Raw genomic sequence first — 23,103 nt, 5'->3', positions numbered from 1 at the left:
ATCCTCTTGTTTTTATTACGTATAAAATGTTTAGGATTCTCTTTGATCTTACTTATGATGGACCCCTTTAGTTCTCTTGATTCCCTGTTTAAGTTTTCTCTTGCATCATGTTTCTCAAAGTACCTGTCTGATTTCAGCTTCATAAATTATACATGTTTCATTTATCTCATAGACTAAATTTACAGCATCTCTTGTCATTCAAGGTTCTCAAATCTCACCATCCTTATAGGTATATTCCGGTCCTAAATTCTAACCAGCCAGTCTTTAAACAACTCTCCGATGTCAGATATGCACTTTCTCAATGACAGCTGATTCCAATATACTCTACTCGATTCCTGTCTATAACTATTGTAAAGTTAGCCTTTTTCCAATTTAGCACTTTTCCACAAGGTCCAGTCTTATTGTTGTCCATAACTAGCTGGAAACTTCCAAAGTTATAATTACTGCTCTCTCCCTGAAATTCCAATTACCAAGCCCGGCAGATTCCTCAAATCAGGATGGCCCCCTCACTGACTAGATCATCTACACACTGTTTAGAAACCCTCATAGACGCATCTAACAAATTCTGCCCCATCTAAGTCTCTGGAATTAAGGAAGTCCCAGTCCATAATCTGCTGACATATTTATTCCTCAATTTCCTGCTGTCATTTGGGATTGATCCTTATTATTCCTGAGCTCTACCCATTTTGCCTCAATGGATGAGCCCTCCAGGATGTTCCTGCAAAGTGCTACTATGATATTCTCCCACATCTCACTCACCTCTTTAACATCTCTCTCTATCAACGAAAGTTCTGAATCCTAAAACATTGAACTTCCAGACCTATCCTTCCTTTTTCCAAGTGTCTGTAATGGTTACGACTCCAAAACATCAACTATCCATTTATCGCCATAGATGCTGCCTGACCTATAGAGTTCATCCAGCATCTCCTGCCGTTGCTTCAGACCCTAAATTACTGGTTAACCTGTAAATCTATTTGCATTGAAATAAGCAAACTTTAGTCCCACTGTGTTTAATAAGCTGGCCCTGTCTGTCCTTCTTTTCACATTTACTCTACTTTTCCTACAACACCTCCACTCACTGACTCACTGCTCAGGCACCCAACACCTCACCACACTATATTGCCTACATGACTAGAAAAAATGTGTAAAGACAAAGAACACATGGCTTCAGAAGTTTTACATAGTCCATGAGACATAAACCCAAAACAAAGGATCTTTTTGAGGTTCATATCTTATGTTTTCCCTGCCTTGTAAGATATGATAGCCCCAGAGCTAGGAGGAACTGTGTAGTAATTGTGCCCATTTCATTGCTGTCCTCTGAGAGGGAGGCAACAGAGGTGAATCAAGAGAGAGAGAAAGGAAACTAGGTAACATAAACTAAAATATTCATGCTAAAATTTATGAAATAATGATGTGTTGAAATTATAGATTGGGCCTAAAATGAACCAAGTTACAAGCTATCTGGAAACGTCACTAAAACTTCAGTACAACAAAGGTGGTTGCTTTCCTGGATAAATTAACCACAAATTAGTTGACCAGACATAAGAATTGATTACTGTCAAGAATGGTGCCAGCTTCTATTTTCCAGATAGTTTGAATTCTGACTGTTTTGTAGTGTTTGAGATCAAAGAACTTTGTAGCACTAGCACTCGAGGTCTGCTTTGGATTAGTTCAAAGCTTTATTGTAAGAGACAGATCGAAGATTTATCTCCTTTCTCTGGGATGTTGTGGTCTACAATGTTGCTGCTTTGAGGTCCTGAAATGCACAGAGGTCTAAGCTCCCTCTTAAACCTTGCAGCAAAGTGAAAGCAGAGACAGATTAAGCTTTCAGTGCTCTGAACTGAAAGGTTTGCCGCTTAACTTTCTTAAAAATTTAATTCCAAAAAATACTTCACCTCCATAAACAAAGTTACAGGGTAAGTTGTATCCTCACCATACTGTGGCTGCATACAGTGCCTATAAAAACTATTCACTCACCCCCCCCCACAGAAAATTTCATGTTTTATTGTTTTACAACATTGGATCACAGGGCATTTAATTTGGCTTTTTTGACACTGATCAATAGAAAAAGACTCTTTCGGGTCAAAGTGAAATCAGATCTTAGACCATAAAACAAGACCATAAGATAAAGGACCAGAAGTCGCCCATTTGGCCCATCAAGTCTGCTTTGCCATTTTATCATGAGCTGATCCATTCTCCAATTTAGTCCCACTCCCCCGTCTTCTCACCATAACCTTTGATGCCCTGGCTACTCGGAAACCTATCAATCTGTCTTAAATACACCCAGTGACTTGGCCTCCACTGCCACCTGTGGCAACAAATTCCACAGATTCACCACACTCTGGCTAAAAAAAATTCTTCGCATCTCTGTTCTGAATGGGCGCCCTTCAATCCTTAAGTCATGCCCTCTCGTACTAGACTCCCCCATCATGGGAATCAATTTTGCCACATCCACTCTGTCCATGCTTTTCAACATTCAAAATGTTCCTATGAGGTCCCCCCTCATTCTTCTAAACTCCAAGGAATATAGTCCAAGAGTGGACAAACGTTCCTCATATGTTAACTCTCTCATTTCCGGAATCATTCTAGTGAATCTTCTCTGAACCTTCTCCAATGTCAGTACATAGAACATAGAATAGTACAGCACAGTACAGGCCCTTTGGCCCACAATGTTGTGCCGACCCTCAAACCCTGCCTCCCATGTAAGCCCCCACCTTAAGTTCCTCCATCCTTTCTTAAATAAGGAGACCAAAATTGTCCACAGTACTCCAAGTGAGGTCTCACCAGTGCCTTATAGAGCCTCAATGTCACATCCATGCTCCTATACTCTATTCCTCTAGAAATGAATGCCAACATTGCATTCGCCTTCTTCACCACTGACTCAACCTGGAGGTTAACCTTAAGGGTATCCTGCACGAGGACTCTCAAGTCCCATTGCATCTCAGAACTTTGAATTCTCTCCCCATTTAAATAATAGTCTGCCCGTTTATTTCTTCTGCCAAAGTGCATAACCATACACTTTCCAACACCGTATTTCATTTGTCACTTCTTTTCCCATTCTCCCAATCTATCCACGACTCTCTGCAGAGTCTCTGTTTCCTCAGCACTACCGGCCCCTCCACCTACCTTTGTATCATCAGCAAACTTAGCCACAAAGCCACCTATTCCATAATCCAAATCGTTGATGTACAATGTCAGAAGAAGTGGCCCCAACAAGGACCCCTGTGGAACACCACTATTAAATGGCAGCCATAGGATCCCTTTATTCCCACTCTCTGTTTCCCGCCAATCAGCCAACGCTCTATCCACGTATGTAACTTTCCCGTAATTCCATGGGCTCTTATCTTGTTAAGCAGCCTCATGTGTGGCACCTTGACAAAGGCCTTCTGAAAACCCAAATATACAACATCCACTGCATCTCCCTTGTCTAGCCTACTTGTAATTTCCTCAAAAAATTGCAATAGGTTTGTCAGGCAGGATTTCCCTGACAAAGTTATCTTTACAAAGTTATATAAATTAATTACAAATATAAATATAATATGACACACAAAATCATCACTGGTGCAGCCAGTTGATTTTAGAAGTCACATAATTAGTCAAATGGAGATCTGATTTTGGAGACGTGTGTGCAAACAAGGTGTTTCAATTGATTGCAGTAAAAATACACCTGCATCTGGAAGGTCCAACTGCGGGTGAGTCCGTATCCTGGCAAAAACTACACCATGAAAACAAAATAACACTCCAAGCAACTCTGCAAAAAGGTTATTGAAAAGCACAAGTCAGGAGATGGATACCAGAAAATTTGCTAGTCACCGAATATCCCTTGGAGTTCAGTTAAGTCAATCATCAAGAAATGGAAAGAATATGGCACAACTGTAAATCTGCCTAGAGCAGGTCACTCTCAAAAACTGAGTGACTGTGCAAGTAGGGGCTAGTGAGGGAGGCCACCAAGAGTCTTATGACAACTCGTGAGGGGTTACAAGCTGCAGAGGCTGAGGTGGGAGGGACTGTGCATACAACAACCGTTGCCTGGGTGCTTCACCAGTCGCAGCTTTATGGGAAAGTGGCAAAGAGAAAAAAAACTCACTAGAAATCTTGACTAGAGTTTTCTAGAAGGTATGCGAGAGACCCTGAGATCAGCTAGAAGAAGGTTCTATGAACTAATGAAACCAAAATTGAGCTTTTTGTCCATCAGACTAAATGCTATGTTTGGCTATGTTTTGTCATAATCAAAAACACACCATGTGAAGCATGGTGGTGACTGCATCATGCTGTGGGGATACTTCACTGCAGCAGGCCCTGGAAGGCTTGTGAAACATAGAAACATAGAAAACCTACAGCACAATACATACCCCTCAGCCCACAATGCCGTGCCGAACATGCACTTACTTTAGAAATTACCTAGGGTTACCCATAGCCAGGTAGAAGGTAAAATAAATGCACAAAGTGCAGGGAATTCCTGGAGGAAAAGCTGATGCAGTCTGTGAGAGAACTGCAACTGTGTTTCAATGTTACAAAACATGAAAATTTCCAAGGGAGAAAGACCTTCAAATCTTATGCTTATATTGTTATTGATTCTGTTTTTAAATAAATAAATAAATAAATAAATAAATCCCAATTTCTCTCCCTCTCTCCCCCTCTCCCCCCTCCCTCTCTCTCTCTCCCTCTCTCTCAACAGATAGTTGAAATTTCTTCCAACTTAAATCATTGTCATTAATATATAATTTTTTTTTGTTAACTTTGTGACTTTGCTCAATCCAGCCCTTTCTCAGGTCTGTGCCACCTTTAGCAAGATGATGCTGGTGATATACGGCAATATTTTGTAGGCATCTCACAAAACAACAAGATACATTTCTGAAATACTATTGCTACAATTTCCAGCCTATAACTTTCCTTTAAGCTTCTTTTACACACTAGTTAGTTGTCAGTCTTTTTCAATGAATCTAATGTATTTCTTTGCTCTACTGTAAATGCATGCATTCAAAATTACTTCTTGCCAGCTTCCCCCTCATTATACTCTACATAGACTTCAACTTCATATGAAACTCAAGCCTTCATATCCTCCTGATTCTTACCAAATCTTTTTCACTTTCAACACCATTGCTCTCCCACATGTTCTCTGTCTTACAGTAATATTTTGAATTTACAGTTCTCACCCATGTTTTGTTATTGCCCTTTTCTCCACAACTCTCCCAGCCTTACCTCTGTCAGATCTTTTATCTCCTTTTTTTGACTCTCAATCTTCTCCAAATTAAATAATTTCATGGCCCCAGCAATGGCACTCATTCTATAAGCCTCTCAATCTCTTCTTCCTCTCTAAAAAGTATTCCTTAAAACCTGTTTCTTTGTCTAAACTTGATTATTTTCCTTAATATCACTTCTGCAGTCTGATATTGAATGTTATTTAATAATGTTCTAATGGGGTGCTTTATGGTGTCCTGTGATGCTAATGGAGCTACTTAAGTTGTTTTTGTCATGGATCCTTTTTTGTAGTTTTGTGAGTCTGCTTCTATATAAGCTCCCGGCTTTGATTATCACAAATTACTCGACTTTATCTACTAGAACAAGAAGTTTCTGGATAAAGCTAAAAAAAATTCTAGACATAGAGTCATAAACTCCATGAAATAGAGCACTGGCTGCACTTACTGTCCAAATGTAGTTCTCACTCGGCAGTTAGAAACGTGTGGCTTGTTAGAGGATAATATGAGTCAGCTTTGAGCAAGACCAAGTTGTGGTGAGAAGTGCACCTTTCTCATGGTCATAGTCATTGTCATAGTCATAGTCATACTTTATTGATCCTGGGGGAAATTGTTTTTTGTTACAGTTGCACCATAAATAATTAAATAGTAATGAAACCATAAATAGTTAAATAGTAATACGTAGATTATGCCAGGAAATAAGTCCAGGACCAGCCTATTGACTCAGGGTGTCTGACCCTCCAAGGGAGGAGTTGTAAAGTTTGATGGCCACAGACAGGAATGACTTCATATGACGCTCAGTGTTGCATCTCGGTGGAATGAGTCTCTGGCTGAATCTACTCCCGTGCCCAACCAGTACATTATGTAGTGGATGGGATACATTGTCCAAGATGGCATGCAACTTGGACAGCATCCTCTTTTCAGACACCACCATCAGAGAGTCCAGTTCCATCCCCACAACATCACTGGCCTTCCGAATGAGTTTGTTGATTCTGTTGGTGTCTGCTACCCTCAGCCTGCTTCCCCAGCACACAACAGCAAACATGATCGTACTGGCCACCACAGACTCGTAGAACATCCTCAGCATCGTCCGGCAGATGTTAAAGGATCTCAGTCTCCTCAGGAAATAGAGACATCGCTGACCTTCTTGTAGACAGCCTCAGTGTTCTCTGACCAGTCCAGTTTATTGTCAATTCGTATCCCCAGGTATTTGTAATCCTCCACCATGTCCACACTGACCCCCTCCCCCCCGGATGGAAACAGGGGTCACCGGTGCCTTAGCTCTCCTCAGGTCTACCACCAGCTCCTTAGCCTTTTTCACATTAAGCTGCAGATAATTCTGCTCACACCATGTGACAAAGTTTCCTACCGTAGCCCTGTACTCAGCCTCATCCCCCTTGCTGATGCATCCAACTATGGCAGAGTCATCCGAAAACTTCTGAAGATGGATAAAAGTGAAGCTGTGGAGTACTTACCGTAAATTTCAGACTTACTCTTTTTGACACATGTACACATTCAATTTGATGGTGGAACTTAAACATTGGAGTCTTTTTCACATTGATATAGATAGTTAATAGCAATGAACACCTTCTGCCCACCAGCGGTTTTTCCTTTTCACTGTCTCCAAACGGAAAAGGAACATTGAGCAGCTGAATAATGCACAGTGTAATTCTTGGAATTCCTGCTGCCTCCACCTAAAAGTATTGACTGCAGTGGTATCTTCACTGTGCTGCACTATAGCTTGCTCAAATTAAGTGTAAATTTTGGTAACTATTGAAGTTTTATTGTATGACTGTATCTAACACATATACTGTTGGTTTCTTACCTTAGTTTCATTCTGCAACACAATGCTCTCCTGAGGCAAAACTTTAACTCTGTTGCCCCAACTTGTCACAGTATGTGAGATGTTAAGTTTTTCATCACTTCTTGGCTTACATCTGCTAAGGACAATAAAAGACAATTACAAATAAGGGCAGGAGTCTTCAAAAGGAAGAAAGTACTGCAATTGATTTGTACGGTTTTGCGAGAACATTAATTGTTAAATTTTACTCAAAGAAGCATGTGTTGATGGATGTTAAAAGGGAAAAAAGTGTTTGCTGTGCTTGATTACAGAGTGTGGGAGTTGATACCGGAGGCAGGCAATACAAGCTCGAAACCAAGAGGAAATCAGCCACGCTACAGTCAGGGAGAAAGGAACAATTGTGTTACAGGGAATGGATTTCCATGAGAGAGGAAGCTAGACAACAACAGGAAAGCAAAATCATGAGTCACGTTCATACAGGAAAGTACCTTCGGCTGCTGTTAGGCCAAGATAAGGATGCTCTCAAGGCTCATGTAGGTGAAGACCACCACTATCTCATTTTTCCCTTTAATACCACCCTAAGAATAGGACCATCTCTTGCCTTTTAATATGCCTCCCATGCAAACAAAATAGTGTCAATTGACATTAATAAGAAAGGTGACAATGCTGAAAGATTTGAAATTAAAAGAGCGATGTATACTCTACGAATTATTGATGCGAAAATAAGAACCTTGACCTCTGAGTCTGTATAAGAATAACCTCTTGGGCAGGAACAAAAAGATCAGAAATACAATGGTATTTATAAAATTCTCATGAAGAATAAACAGAACTATGCTTGCTAGTTCCTGGTGTGACTGTCAGTTTAATTCCAATCTACTTGCTCATCCTATCCTCTTTTATTGCATCCTGAGTGTTATTCACTGCCAAACGTTTGCAAAGGGAAAAGAATGAGTAAATTGCCTTACGTGGATGATCCAGTGTTACAAGGCTGCCACTGCCAGTAGAAGTGCAGAATCGGAGTTCCAGCGGCAGTACAGGTCAGTCTGTATGTTTTCCCTAGATGATAAAATTTTTGCTCTGAGGAAGCCACATTTTTATCAGTGATCTGTGGTATTTCTGAAAGCAAGAACAGTGGAAAGATTGTAAAATTCTAGAAGAAAGACAAATAACATGTTGAAATAATGTCATTCTGATTTCTATTTTCCAAAAATATACTTTGTGCATAACATTTCCAGAACTATAATACAGGACACACATACATTACCAATTATAACATGATATTTCCCATTTGTTTGTAAAAAATACACCATAAAAATTTATCTAGGCCAGGATAGAACGGCCATGGAAAGGACAGGGGGCATGGCAAGGGGTAAGTTTTTTAAAACACAAAGAATGATGAGTGTATGGAACTTACTGCTAAGGGTGATGGTAGATACACATGCATCGGGGACATTTAAGTAACTCTTAGATAGGCTCATGGATGATAGAAAAATTGAGGGCTATGCGGTCTCTTGGCAAAGAAATGCCCGCAAAGATTTTTTTTGAGCATCTCTTCCCCAGCACAACTGCTCAAAAGCAACATGTGTTATACCCATTTTTCCAATTTTGTGGATCAGCATGTTCTCTACAGGGAAGGTATGACCAATACAAAAGGAATAGGTTGCCCTTGAACTTGAGAGGGAGCAATGTCCTTGCTGGCACGTTTGCTAGAGCTGTTGGTGAGGGTTTAACTTAGATTGGCGGAAGGATGGAAACCGAGGTATTAGGTCAGATGATAGAGCTGTGGGATTAAGGGAAGAGGCAATTTACAGAGAGACTGTGAGGAAAGGTTCAGAGTCTTTTTACAGAGAGAGTAGTAGGCAGCTAAAACACACTGCCTACATGAACTTGAAGACAATATATGGATATAGATCAGGACCAGGCAGAGGGCGAGTTTCATATGGCATCATGGTCTGCACAGACATTGTGGGCTGAAAGGCTTGCCTCGTGCTGTATTGTTTAAATGATAAGGAAGCTACTACATTGCAAATACCCCGAACAGTGAAAGTGATTAATATTTGCCTGATTGCTGTGATGAAGGAACACATCACAGTCATACCATCTGCACAAAGTTCTAAGTAAATTTATTATCAAAGAACATATATGTCACCATATGTTACCCTAAGATTCACTTTTGTGCAGGCATTCACAGAAAATAGAAAGAAACACAATAGGATCAATGAAAAAAATTGCACACAAGATGGACAAAGAAGCTATATGCAAAAAACCGTGCAAATACAAAAAGAAAAAAAAACATAAAAATAATAATCAATTAAGCTAGAATGGTGTGGGCACGTTGCCAAGTGGTTAAGGCATTGGACTAGCGACCTGAAGATCGTGAGTTCGAGCCCCAGCCGAGGCAACGTGTTGTGTCCTTGAGCAAGGCACTTAATCATACATTGCTCTGCGATGACACTGGTGCCAAGCTGTATGGGTCCTAATGCCCTTCCCTTGGACAACATCGGTGTCGTGGAGAGGGGAGACTTGCAGCATGGGCAACTGCTGGTCTTCCATACAACCTTGCCCAGGCCTGCGCCCTGGAGAGTGAAGACTTTCCAGGTGCAAATCCATGGTCTCGCAAGATGCCTTTATTTATTTATTTAAGCTATAAGATGAAATGAAAAGTCCTTGAAATTGAGTCCATAGGTTATAGGAACAGTCCAGTATTGGGTTGATGAAGTTGGGCGAAGTTATCCCTACTGGTTCAAGAGCCTGATCGTTGAGTGGTAATAACTGTTCCTGAACCTGGTGATTTGGGTCCAGAGGCTTCAGTACCTCCTTCCTGATGGCAGCAGCAAGAAGAGAGCATGGTCTGGATGCAGGAGGGGTCACTGATGATGGAAGCTGCTTTCCTATGACAGTGCTCCTTGTACTTGAGCTCAGCTGTGGGAAGGACTTTGCCCGTGACAGACTGGACCATAACCACTACGTTTTGTAGGCTTTTCTGTTCAAGAGCATTGGTTTTTCCGTATCATGCTGTGATGCAACCAGTCATTAGACTCTCCACTGTATATTTATAGAAGTTTGTCATTGCTTTAGATGGCATGCCAAATCTTTGCATACTTCTAAGAAAGTAGACGTGCTACTGTAATTTTTTTTTTGTGATAGCACTTACGTGCTGGACCCGTGACAGATCCTTTGAAATGATAACTCCGAAAAATGTAAAGTTGCTGACCCTCTCCACCTGTGAGTCCCTGATGACGACTGGCTCATGGACCTCCAGTTTCCTCCTCCTGTAGTTAATAATTTTGCTGACACTGAGTCACAGGTTGTTATTGTGGCACCACTCAGCTAGATTTTCAGTCTCCTTCCTATATGCTGATTCATCAGCACCTTTGATTGGCCAACGACAACAAACTTAAATACAACATTGCTTAGCCTCGCAGTGGTAAGTGTAAAATCAATAGAGCAGGGAGGCTTGCAGTGCACCTGTGCTGATGGTGATTGTGCAGGAGACGTTACTGTCAATCTGAACTGACTGAGGTCTGCAAGAACGTAAATTGAGGATCCAGTTGCACAAGGAGGTATTGAAACAAGGTCTTAGAGATTATTGATTAGTTTTGAGAGTATAATAATATTGAATGTTGAGCTGCAGTCAATAAAAAGCATCCTGATGCATACAATTTTGCAGTTCATATGTTCCAGGGTTGAATGATGAGTTAATGAAATGGCATGCACTGTTGAGCTGTTGTGACAGTAGGCAACTGGAGTTCCTCAGATAGGAACTGATATGTTTCTTCACCGACCAGTTGATTCTAACTGTATTGGTGATTATATTTTTATCTTCAGAATGGCCCATCTCTCGAATGGCTAGCACCAATTAAAGTTAACCTGCACTACTTATAGCCACCTTGCCCCTCAGTAAGTGTAAGTTGCAGAAGTCATTTTGGAAGCACTTGCTCCTTTTCAAAAGACTTTTGGCACAACACAGGAGATTGAAGGCACAATGGATATCAAACCTGCACCAGGAGGTGGAAAGGACAGATGCTTTGTATCAGGAGGGGGGCAGGAGGACTTCTGAGATGATAGTCAGAATATAGAGTGTGAGCAGAATTATCAGCAGCTTAATGTGAAAAAGACTAAGGAGCTGGTGGTAGACCTGAGGAGAGCTAAGTTACTGGTGACCCCTGTTTCCATCCGGGGAACGGTGGATGATTACAAATACCTGGGGATACAAATTGACAATAAACTGGACTGGTCAAAGAACACTGAGGCTGTCTACAAGAAGGGACAGAGCCGACTCTATTTCCTGAGGAGACTGAGGTCCTTTAACATCTGTCGGAAGATGCTGAGGATGTTCTACGAGTCTATGGTGGCTAGTGCTATCATGTTTGCTGTTGTGCGCTGGGGCGGCAGGCTGAGGGTAGCAGACACCAACAGAATCAACAAACTCATTCGGAAGGCCAGTGATGTTGTGGGGATGGAACTGGACTCTCTCACGGTGGTGTCTGAAAAGAGGATGCTGTCCAAGTTGCATGCCATCTTGGTCAATGTCTCCCATCCACTACATAATGTACTGGGTGGGCACAGGACTACATTCAGCCAGAGACTCATTCCACCGAGTTGCAGCACTGAGCGTCATAGGAAGTCATTCCTGCCCGTGGCCATCAAACTTTACAACTCCTCCCTTGGAGGGTCAGACATCCTGAGCCGATAGGCTGGTCCTGGATTTATTTCATAATTTACTGGCATAATTTACATACTACTATTTAACTATTTATGGTTCTATTACTATTTATTATTTATGGTGCAACTGTAACGAAAACCAATTTCCCCCGGGATCAATAAAGTATGACTATGACTAAACAGTTGTGGATGGCATTGTCAGAAGATGATTCGTTCTTATCCCAAGGAAACGTGTTCATTCCATAACGCTAGGTTCTGCCTTCCACCGTTATAAAAGTCCATGCCTCTTCCGCTCACCGGCAGGTTCATATTTAGTTCCTCCAGTACAATACGATAGTCTCTAGCCCTCTCTCTACCTCATTATGGTCGTGCACATTATTCTTTATTTGTACTACACTTTCTCCATAGCTGTTACACTTTATTTTGCATTGTTATTGTTCTCCCTTGTTCTACCTCAAGGTACTGCATAATGACTTGATCTGCATGAACAGTTTGCAGATAAGCTTTTCACTGTATCTTGGCACATATGACAATAATAAACCAATACCAATACCTAGTGCTCCAAATGGAAGCCATGGTCATCGCTTCACTGCAGATTTTAGGATAGCACTTCTGGGTTTTCACTCCTAATGGTCTTCCCTGCCACCTGTCAATTCCTTCAGGACTGAAACCAGCCAGAAGAGGGATCAACGACCAACATGTTGGTAAGGGAATACAATTACCACAGAGATTCTTTAAATATCTTGGACCATCCTGTTTCTCCAAGTTTTCTGTGACTTTTCTGTAATAGCTCTAACAGCTGACCAGGAGAAACTCCATGGGGGTTCACTTTGTACCTTATGATTCAACCAAACATTGATAGTTTGCGCTTGGAGTACAGTGTACAGTTCTGGTCAGCACAGTACAAGAAAGATGTGGTGGTCTCAACATCCTTCCTATAATGGCTTGACCAGAACTGTATACAATACTACAGATGTGGGCTAATTAGAGTTCTGTATGACTTCCTGACTTTTGAACTCAGCTCCTCGTCTAACAAAAGGCAAACATGCTACATGCCTGTTAACCACTCTTTAAACCTGTGTAGTGCTTTCACGGAGCTATGAACTCAAACCTGAAGATCCCCCTGCTCATGTATTAAATGCTTCCAATTGTGTGCGATTCAAATAGCCTCTGACAGCCAAGTCCAGCTCCTCATCTTCACGTGTGGCTTAGCTATCAAGCCCAGCGGAACCATTTCTACTGACAGGGAAGGGGCAAAGGAAGTTTATTGGCACCCTAAGACCAGTTGCTTAAGGCAAATGGGGCTCGTGAGCTATGGTCGGCAGCTCATCTGGGAGGAAAACTCCAATCTCAAACTTCTGCTGCCTCGCACTTATACCTGCTCATGGGGGAGGCTTCAGGCATAAACCCAGAGGGAAAAATCCGGAGTTGGAGTCCCTAGGGTTGTCCTAGGGTTGTTCATTGCTGACTGGCAACTCCTGTGACACTACTGGTGCCAAACTGCTGGTCTCTGCTGTTCCTTTGGGCTCACCAGATATGTTCATCAGATATCAGAGCAGGACTACAGCTTGCTCTCCGTATCGTACTGCCCTAGCTAGGGTGCAACAGCCATAGTCAGCCCTGACCAATTGAAGCCTCCATTCTTTGCCAGTCTTCTATACTATCCACAACACCATCAAACTTCATATCATCTGCAAACTTACTAACCCACCCATCTACATTTTCATTCAAGTCATTTATATACATCACAAACACCGGAGGTCCCAGTACAGTTTCTTGCAAAACATGACTAATCACAGACCTCCAGCTAGAATCAGCCAGTTTGACCACTGTCCTCTGTCTTCTATAGGCAAGCCAGTTCTGAATCCAAATGGCCAATTCACAATGATCCCATGCATCTTAATCTTCTGAATGTGCCTCCCATGAGGGATCTTGTCAAATGTCTTACTAAAATCCATAGCTCTACCTTCAATCACTCTTGTAACCTCATCATAAAACTCAATCAAATTAATAATTGACAATATGCTAACAACTGATTAAAGTCATGGGAATGTTATTTCACAGGATTATACAAAGATGTAAAAATCTGCAGATGTTGAAAATCCAAGCCTAATGAAGTGTCTTGGCCCAAAATGTCAACTGTTTACTCTTTCCTATATATGAGGCCTGGCCTGCTGAGATCCTCCATCATTTTGTGTGTGTCACAGGATAGTACTAAGTTTCCATGTCCTAATATTGCATAGCACATTTTCGATAGAAAAATTCTCTGGCATAACTTTGCAAGAAAATTGTTCTCATCTCATCTGTTTTATAAATTAATGATATTAAAAATCTAAGGGGTTTCTTCTTTTACGTTACTGTTGAGGCTAATCAAAATGGTTTCTTTGTTATGTTAGAATAAAATGGCTTCTTCGTTATGTTAACTGCTGAGACAGTTCTCTCTCTAGCAGCTTGTTTGGGTTATATTACTGATAATGAGAACTGTATTCATTTGCTAACCAGTTGGGATAGATGTTATTCTTTCCTGCATGTCTGCAAGCTATTGTTTTCGTGTGCTTTGGAGCAGAAGGCATGATGGGGATCGAATGGTGGAAAGAGGACTCTGTTAATTGAGCTCCAATTGTTGTGCACAAAGTGGTTGAACTTTGATGTTTGGCACCTTTTACGTTCCTTTTATATTTTATCTCTATTAATTACATAGTTCCAGTAAGATCTATCAAATGTAATCATTTAATCGCATATGGTGCTTTGTCTGTTATTTGGCGGGGTGGGGTACATCACACAGCATCCACACAAACTTGATTACCCAGTTTGGCGGGGCCGAAGGCTGCTCGCCCTAGACGAAAGCGAGCTGAGCCAGCCTGAGACTGACCAGGGGCTACATCTGGGGGCTTCGTCTATGGATTTGATTCAGTAGGAAGCTGTGTGATTACCCTCTTTAAATTATGCCTGCTGCGGGGACGGAAAGCTGATGTGCCTCTGTGGGATTGCTGGTTATTACTGCATGCGTGTTGGGTGGGGTGGCTGTTGGTACCCCGGAGGTCTTTGTCTGAGTTCAGATTAGCGCTGACGAGTTGGTGGTGAGACTGCCAGTGTCTATTGGTGCCCCGGGTGAGGCGGGGCCATGGGCTGTCCATACTGTTCAGAGAGAGAGGAAAGAGTGGTCTGATTCAGAGGTAGTGTCTGCGAATAAATGTTCCAGCTCTGGCAAGCTCCGCCTGGTTTTTGGGATAATGTCCACCCCTAAAGGGGAGGAGGCATGGGCGGAGCGGATCTCTCAGTTGTTAGATGAGTGGCAGTGCTCGGTTGAGGGAGAGCGACAGGGATTGGTTGGAGGTTTGAGGGCTGTTGACGGTGTTAGAACTGTCAGGGTCAATTACCCCGTAGTGACAGCTGCCAGTTATCTGAAAGCTGGGGAAAATGCGTTTGGTTCGACTGGAAGTAAAATGCAACGCCTGGGGGGCTTTCCATACCTTTGTCAGGGGATTGAGGAAAAGCTTTCAGTGTATCTTCTCTGGCTGGGGGGGCAGCTAAATTGCTTGCAGTGCCAGGGGGATCATTTAAGGGGATCAGCCCCTCCCTCAGTTGTTCAGCTGATCAGAGAGGTGTCGGGAAACTTAGTGGATGCCCAGTGAAGGAACGGCTTGGGGTCTCTGGGGGAGCACGTTCCCAGCAATGTACCAGGGAACTTCCAAAAGGAACAGACCCTATTCCTGAAGGCTTAGAGGGACCACACCCCTGTGTGTCGTTACGGATAGATGGAAGCTATGCTAAAGCCATCCTCGACACTGGGGCGCATGTCAAGTTGTTGTACAGTTTGTTTTACAACTGGTTTCTGAAGCATTTACCCTTTGACAACATTAAGGGCACTGGAGATTTGGGGTACCAGTGTCAGTGATTATCCAGAAGACGATTATTGGTGAACTTTCCTTTTGTAATTTATCTCTATTAATTACATAGTTCCAGTAATCGCATATGATGTATTGTCTGTTATTTGGCGGGGTGGGGTACATCACACAGCATCCACACAAACTTGATTACCCAGTTTGGCGGGTCCAAAGGCTGCTCCCCCTAGAGGAAAGCCAGCTGAGCGAGCCTGAGGCTTACCAGGAGGCTACAAAAACATTTGGTCCTGAAAATATTTTGAGCGGAACTTATATGGAATTATTTAATAAATGTGAATATTACCCCTTTGCTTATTTGACAGGTTATATTGACCTGATAGAAGATGAATTTCAATCAAAAGCAAAATGTTAACACCTAACGGTGTAATGTCAGAACCTTTGCAAAAACTTTTCTTTGAGTTGCCCCTCCTTCATCTTTTCTTTAAACTCAGTCTTGTTCCTCAGCCCACCTGAAACAATTCCATGGAGTTTGTGGAACAATTCTTCCTTCATCAGAGAGCAGGGAAAGGAGCATGTGAAAGGTTTAAATGTGAGATACAAGTTGCAGTTTTCACATGGCAATTGTCATGCAAACTATCAGTTGAGCAGCTACTTGTTTGCAGCTCCATACTGTGGAATTTGCCCTCTGGCATAAACAAAATGGATTCCACAACTCAGCTACTAAGAGGGATTAGATGCAGCTTTATTTAAAATGCTTCTCAACAAAGCAAAAGCTCCAGTCTTAAACCCAAGAAATGCATTGGAATTCTGCACCAACTCTCATTTTAAACAGGCATTGAAAGTGATTTTCTTTTAGCATTGATTTTCTGACAGTTTGCAGGGTTTTAGTTGTTTTAATATGGAGGATTTCAAAAGAAAATTGTTATGCTTCGCTGTTGGTCAAGCTAATTGTATGTATGCATATAAGATATAAAAGGTAATTCAATGTATAGATGAATGGTCAGAAAGGAAAAGTAAATCCTGTGGTTGTTGAACATTTGAAATAACTCTTCATTCTCCTGGTCTTTACCATTCTACAGGGCCCTCCATAATTTGTATCCCTTGCTCTTCACTTCAACATATTGATTTCTAAACATTCCTCTTGTATTTCATCTGATTATTCTTTCTTTCGCAATAGATATTGCTTGGCCAGCCGAGCATTTTCAGCATTTTCCATTGTCCTTGTAGACTGAATGGATTTTATTTTTAACAAGAATTACTTTACAGGAATAACTTATTACTGCATTTAGAGTATTGCAGCACAGAAACCGTCTCTTCAGCCCATTGGCCCATACTGTCATGATGCCCAAGTAAGCTAGTTTCATTTGTCCATGTTTTTTTCCCTTTCCTGTCTATGTCCAAATATCTTTTTAATGTTGTTATTGTATCTGGCTCAACCACTTCCTTTGGTAGATTGTTCTGTATACGCACAACCCTCTGAGAGAAATAGTTGCCCTTTAGGTCCCTATTAAAGCATTCCTTTCTCACTTTAAACCTATGTCCTCTAGTTTTTTTATTCCCTTTCCCTGGAAAAATGACTACCAGATCACTGACATTCACAATTTTATACACCTCTGGAAGGCCATGCCACAATCTCCAATGCTCCAGCAAATAAAGTGCTGTCCTGCCCAAGCCCACCCTACAACTTAGACCCTCAAGTCTTGGCAATATTCTCTTAATTCTTTGTTGTATTCTTTGATGTATTTCTTATAAAAGGGTAACTAAAACTGAACCCAGAACTCCAGGTGCAGCCTTATACTTACAGTCTTGTACACTTGCAATACAATGTCCTAACTCCTATACACAGTGCACTGACTGATGAAAGCCGGTGTGCCAAGTGCCTTTTTCACCACTCTAAGTGTGATGCCACTTGTACTCCTAGGTCCCTCTATCCTGTAACACTCTCCAGAGACCTACCAGTTACTGTATATGTGCACCATGATTTGACTTTGCAAACTATACCTTGCGCTTGTCTAGATTGATTGCTATTCCCACTCACTATACCCCTTGCACATCCTCTGGGCTTCCCCCCGCCCTTTTCTTTCTCCCTAGGCCTCCTGTCCCATGATTCTCTCATATCCCTTTTGCCAATCAACTTTCCAGCTCTTGGCTCCATCCCTCCCCCTCCTGTCTTCTCCTATCATTTTGGATCTCCCCCTCCCACTTTCAGATCTCTTACCAGCTCTTCTTTCAGTTAGTCCTGACGAAGGGTCTCGGCCCGAAACATCGACTGTACCTCTTCCTAGAGATGCTGCCTGGCCTGCTGCGTTCACCAGCAACTTCTATGTGCGTTGCTTGAAATTCCAGCAACTGCAGAATTCCTCGTGTTTGCTTTTTGCTAATCCTTGCTTCACTTATTTTAGTTGATCAAAACTTCTGATAACCTTCTTCACTACAATATCACCTATTTTTTTTGTCATCCACAAGTGGTTGGAGGCAGCTGATGATTTAGGTTTCACATCAGAAACATAAAAGTCTGGGTTTCCTGTATATTACACAGAATTAAAGAGCAGAATGTACAAGTATTCCATTTTTCCCCATTGTCTTCTTACTAGCATTCAGCCTTATTTCCTTGCCAGTTTGTGACACCAAGCCATGACCAGATGGCAATAAGGAAGAAGAGAGAAATTATGAAGGAGTGAATATGTGGAAGTGGGAGATAGGAACTGGATGGTCATCACTGAACATTGAGGGAAGATCTTGGATTTCAGTTCCATGTTTTGATCCCTTTGAACACATACTAATTTTTTTTTTATCAGTGATGATATTTCAAATTGCGTTCACTAGTCTGTTGTATGTAAATTTGCATACTGCAAAGTTCAGCTCAGTGTCAAAGCTGGTGGAGCAGCTGCCTTGGAATTCCGGCAATCTGGGTTTAACCCCGACCTTGGGAGATGTTTGTGTGGAGTTTGCATGTCCTTCTTATGACAAGTGCGTCCTCTCCTCTGGGGAACATCATCGTGATGATTAGGAGGGTGTGGGGAGAAATTGGGCACTTTAATCACTGGAGAAGAATATCATGGAAGGGTTCAAGAAGATGACAGAAAGAGAATGGAGAGATTGATCAGGATCTGAAAAATGGGTGTGATGTGATTATTCAGTAACAATTAAATCTTAATGAGAAACTTAGCTGAAGGAAGGTGCTCGCTCTGAATTCCATGTCAGCAGCCAAGGTAAGATCCAGTTATTCAAGTAACACTAAACCAAGTCTGAGCCCTCTAGCTAAGTGCAACTTTGGTATGTGAAGTCTATGTCCTCTGGGCTCTGTAAGTGCTTTGGGACATTGTGCAATCGATGTCAAAACAAATACTCTTTATTATTTGATGTCACTGCACATGCCCAGCCCATTCCAAACAAAATGAGAGAGGTCGAGAGTGGGCGTGTGGGGGGTAAGGGGAGGGCAAGGGTAAGGGGGAGGGAAAGAGAGAGGGAGAGGGATTCCATAACTTAGTTCCATGGGAAATACTGGATGCTGAACAGCAATTAAAATGCAGGTAAAGGAGGGCAGGAATGCAAGAGAAAGTAAAAGGTGGTCTGTGAGAAGTCGGAAATCAGGAGACAAAATTACAGGTGACATAAATGACACAACAGATGACAGCATCCCAAATTAAGAATTGGAAGATGAGTCGAAAAGGTGGAAAAGGTAACAGCAAATCACCTGAAATAGGGAAGAAGTGAAATTGTTGGACTCTCTATTTGACAATATGTTTGTCTCATATTTGGTCTTGAATACATAATTTCCTGACATGTGGGAGGGGAAGGGGTGAGATCTGCTCCTCAATCTGACTCCTAGCTGAAGGAAAAATAATCTAAAGAGAGCAGGATAGTTAAGAGTTTTAAATACATTACAAAGAATGAACTAGCATCTTGTCTGATATAAGTAAGAAGGATATTTACTGTTTATTGTAATGCTTTTTTCAATTTGGATGAGGCTATTTTCTTTTATGCTTATTTTTATGAGTGACAGTGTGGGCAAAGTGATCCTTGGCATCATTGTCCTATTAATGAAATGTCTACATACTGCCTAACACAATGGTTTCTATAATGACCAGGTGACTTGATCTGCCGGGCTTCCAGCTCGGAAATACATTTGTTCTAGTAACTCGTCCTTTAACAATCTTAACAATGACAAGGTGCGCAGTGGCTTTTGAAATTCCCCGTCATATTGTGTTGCCTTGGACAAATATCCTTCTATGATATGAACAACAAGAGGTTAACTTCACTCAACTTCACTCACTCTAACACTGAACTGTTGCTGCAACCCTTGGATTCACTTTCAAGTATTCTTCATCTCGTTTTCTCAATATTTATTGTTTATTTATGTATTGTTATTCGTTTGTTTGTTTTCTTTTTGTATTTGCACAGTTTGTTGTCTTTTGCACATTGGTTGTTTGTCCATCTTGTTCTGTGCAATTTTTCCACTGACTCTATTATGTTTCTTTGTATTTACTGTGAATGCCCACAGACATAAATCTCAGGGTTGTATCTGGTGTTGTAAGTGTACTTTCATAATAAGTTTACCTTGAACTTTGAAATTTGAACTATAGCTCTTAGTGAGGGAATATTCACATTTCCAGTTAGAAAACATTGGCCTTAATTTCAAGTTTCTAAAAGTCAGTAGCAAAATTCAGGGCCCTAGCTTTTAAAATATATTTAAACTTCTCAGGGCTCCAGATTATCTATTTTTCCTTGACTTCTGCTGCTCTTCCCTACCAAACCAAAGTTAAATTATCAACTTGCATTTGTAATTTACAGACACAACTTCAATGATCTAAGCCAAATCTTAGCAAAACCATGAAACTTTGGAATAGTTATATCTACCTATCCCAACTTCGTCATATTCCCAGTTCTAAAGAAAGAAAATATAATCACGAATAGGAGAGAATAGCAGATGCTGGAAATCCAAGGCAGAACACACTAAATGCTGAACAAGAATAAACAGTCGATGTTTCGGGTTGAGACCCTTCATCAGGACTGAGAGATCAGGATCAAGAGCGCTGTATAAGTAATCACCTCACTTTTTTTTAAACCTCCACCCTCTCCCAGCCACCCAAACCTTGCTAGTAAATTGTTCTTGTTGTCAATGTGCTTCTGTAAGTTTACTTCAGATTTCTAGTTAAAGCACTGTTTGTAATTATCACCAATAGCAAAGCAGTTTTTTCCCCCACTATGTCTGGTATGGGTTTTTGTCCTTCAGGAAAATTACTTTGACAAGAATGCCAAGAAAACTAACCATATGAAATGTGCGAGCAATAAATCATCTACAAACTGCAACTGTACGAAAGAACTGCACTGAATGCTCTGAATATCTTGGCAAAATGCATCTGACCTCCAAAGGAATGATTGCTACTTCTATATATATTCTTTTTATTTTTTTATTACAAACAACAAACAAACAAAAAAAAACCCCAAAAAATACAGCACATCCACAAAAACCACGGCCTTAACAAAATCAAATTAAATATTGAGCAGCAAAAGGGAGAAAAATATAAAGACAAGAGTAAACATGCACAGCAGAGGTGCACTGCACCAAAAAACCTCAGTCCTCACCCTGTAAGAAAGTCCAATACAGGGCCCCATATCCTTTCAAAGATGTCCCCTCTGTCCTCATTACATAGTCTCAGTCTCTTCAAATGTAAAGTATTTGCCAGTTCTCTCAGCCACAGATCGTACGTAGGCATAGAGTCCATTTTCCACATTTGCAGGATTAACTTCTTAGCAATCACCATTCCAAATAATACAGCCAGTTTTTCATACTTATTGGCTGAAGAGCTTGTTGCTCCAAGGATGGCTATGAGCGGGTCTGGTTCCCACCACTTCTCAAAAGCCTCAGAGAAACAGTGAAAAATACTTTTCCAGTATGCATAAAGCTTACAACCTGACCAGGATGAATGTGACAAGTTACTGTTCACAGATTTACATCTATTACAAACTGGTGAAACATCAGAGTAGAAACTGTACAACTTTTCTTTGGAATAATGGAGTCTATGTATTGTTTTAAACTGTGTAAGTCTGTGTCTGACGTTGATCAAACAATCATGTATAAACACTCATCCCAGACCTCATCTGTCAGTTCTATACCCAATTCATCCACCCATGCCTGTTTTAATCCTGCAGTATTCACCCGAGCTCCATTATGTAGGATCTGATAAAAAATAGGATACCGCACTACGAGTAACAGGATCAAACTTATTTATTGCCTCCAGGGACTCATGTCCAAAACTTTGAAATTAGGTATATATTTCCTAACATAATCTCAAATTTGTAAAGATCTAAAAAAACCAGATGCAGGGATATTGTAAACCGCTTGTAACTGCACAAATGAGGCAAAGTTTCCATTAATATATTGGTCACCTACACTACAGCTGCCTCTCTGTTTCCAGGTAGTAAAAACAGTATCATTCAGGCCAGGCAAAAAGGAATGATTGTCACAAATTGGAGTGTCAATATAAGTTTTTGGGGCCTTAATGTGTAGTTGAATCTGCTTCCAAATTCTTATAGTGCTGCCAACCACGAAGCTGTTACTAAAATGTGACTTATTAACTGCAGTGGGGCTATTAAGGAGAGCTGGTAAGGAAGTCTCCTTACAAAGCATTTGCTCTATGAGAAGCCATGATGGCCACGAGTCTGATGTAGAGGGTGGGCCTTTTTTCCACCATGCAAGAATGGATAGGTGGGCAGCCCAGTAATACATTTTAATGTCCAGCAGGGCAAAACCATCTGCTTCCTTGGGCTTTGACAGGTGTTTTTCAGTAATTCTAATGGGTTTATAATTCCAAATGAGGGGTATTTGAATTGAATCCAATTGCTTAAAATATGACAGAGGAATAAAACATGGAATTGACGGGAAAAGATGAAGAAATCGTGGCAGTACAATCATCTTGATTGCGTTAACCCTCCCCGCCAAGGAAATTGGAGGGGTTTTCCAAAAGTCAATATTGTGTTTAACCTGCTCAACTTTGTTTCACCAATTCACTTGCAAAAGGTCATCTGGGTTTTTTGTAATAGTCACACCAAGACAGGAAAAATGATCATAAGTTATTTTGAAGGGAATGGACTGTAAATACGCTGCATTAACCACTGCAGTGACTGGCATTAGTTCATTCTTATCCCAATTAACAGGGAAACCTGAGAAACTACCAAAATTATTAATTAGAGTCAGAAGGGCAGGTATTGATGTTTGTGGGCTGGAGATATATGAAAGGACATCCTCAGCGTATAATGAAAGGTGAGGTTTGTGTCCATGCATATCAATGAGAGATACCAAAGGGTCCTGTCTGATGCTAACAGCCAGTGGCTCAATGATAACTGCAAACAAAAATGGAGAAAGGGGCAGCCTTGACAAGTCCCGCGATGAATTGCAAAAGGGGAGGAAATATTGTGATTAGTGATAATAGAAGCAGATGGGTGTGAATAAATTATCTCAATCCGTTTAATGAAAGATGGTCCAAATCCAAATTTCTTAAGTGAAAACATCATATAAGGCCATTCCACTTGGTCAAACGCACGTTGTGCATCTAATGAAATGATTACAGCTTCTTCTGCATGTTTTGTA

General features: G+C 41.2%; 1 protein-coding gene and 1 long non-coding RNA gene across 3 annotated transcripts in view; one reads left to right on the top strand and one right to left on the bottom strand.

Annotated features, from left to right (window-relative positions):
• kdrl (kinase insert domain receptor like) overlaps positions 1–23,103 on the bottom strand; it is a 220,621-nt gene that overhangs the window by 100,967 nt on the left and 96,551 nt on the right. Inside the window, exons 10-11 of one of the 2 annotated variants that reach the window (XM_063060960.1) lie at positions 7,965–8,115; positions 7,024–7,138 (exon numbers count right to left, since the gene is read on the bottom strand). In XM_063060960.1, the coding sequence (XP_062917030.1) occupies positions 7,024–7,138; positions 7,965–8,115 (266 nt within the window). The remainder of the gene's footprint in view (positions 1–7,023; positions 7,139–7,964; positions 8,116–23,103) is intronic. The other variant, XM_063060961.1, reaches the window with a different exon arrangement.
• Positions 1–23,103, top strand: part of LOC134353080 (uncharacterized) — an 81,549-nt gene that overhangs the window by 43,140 nt on the left and 15,306 nt on the right. The gene's annotated exons all lie outside the window — the stretch shown is intronic.

Source organism: Mobula hypostoma, chromosome 10 (assembly GCF_963921235.1).
Source record: "Mobula hypostoma chromosome 10, sMobHyp1.1, whole genome shotgun sequence".
NCBI lineage: Eukaryota > Metazoa > Chordata > Chondrichthyes > Myliobatiformes > Myliobatidae > Mobula > Mobula hypostoma.
Note: the sequence above shows the minus strand (reverse complement) of the source record. Positions and strands in the feature narration are given on the sequence as shown.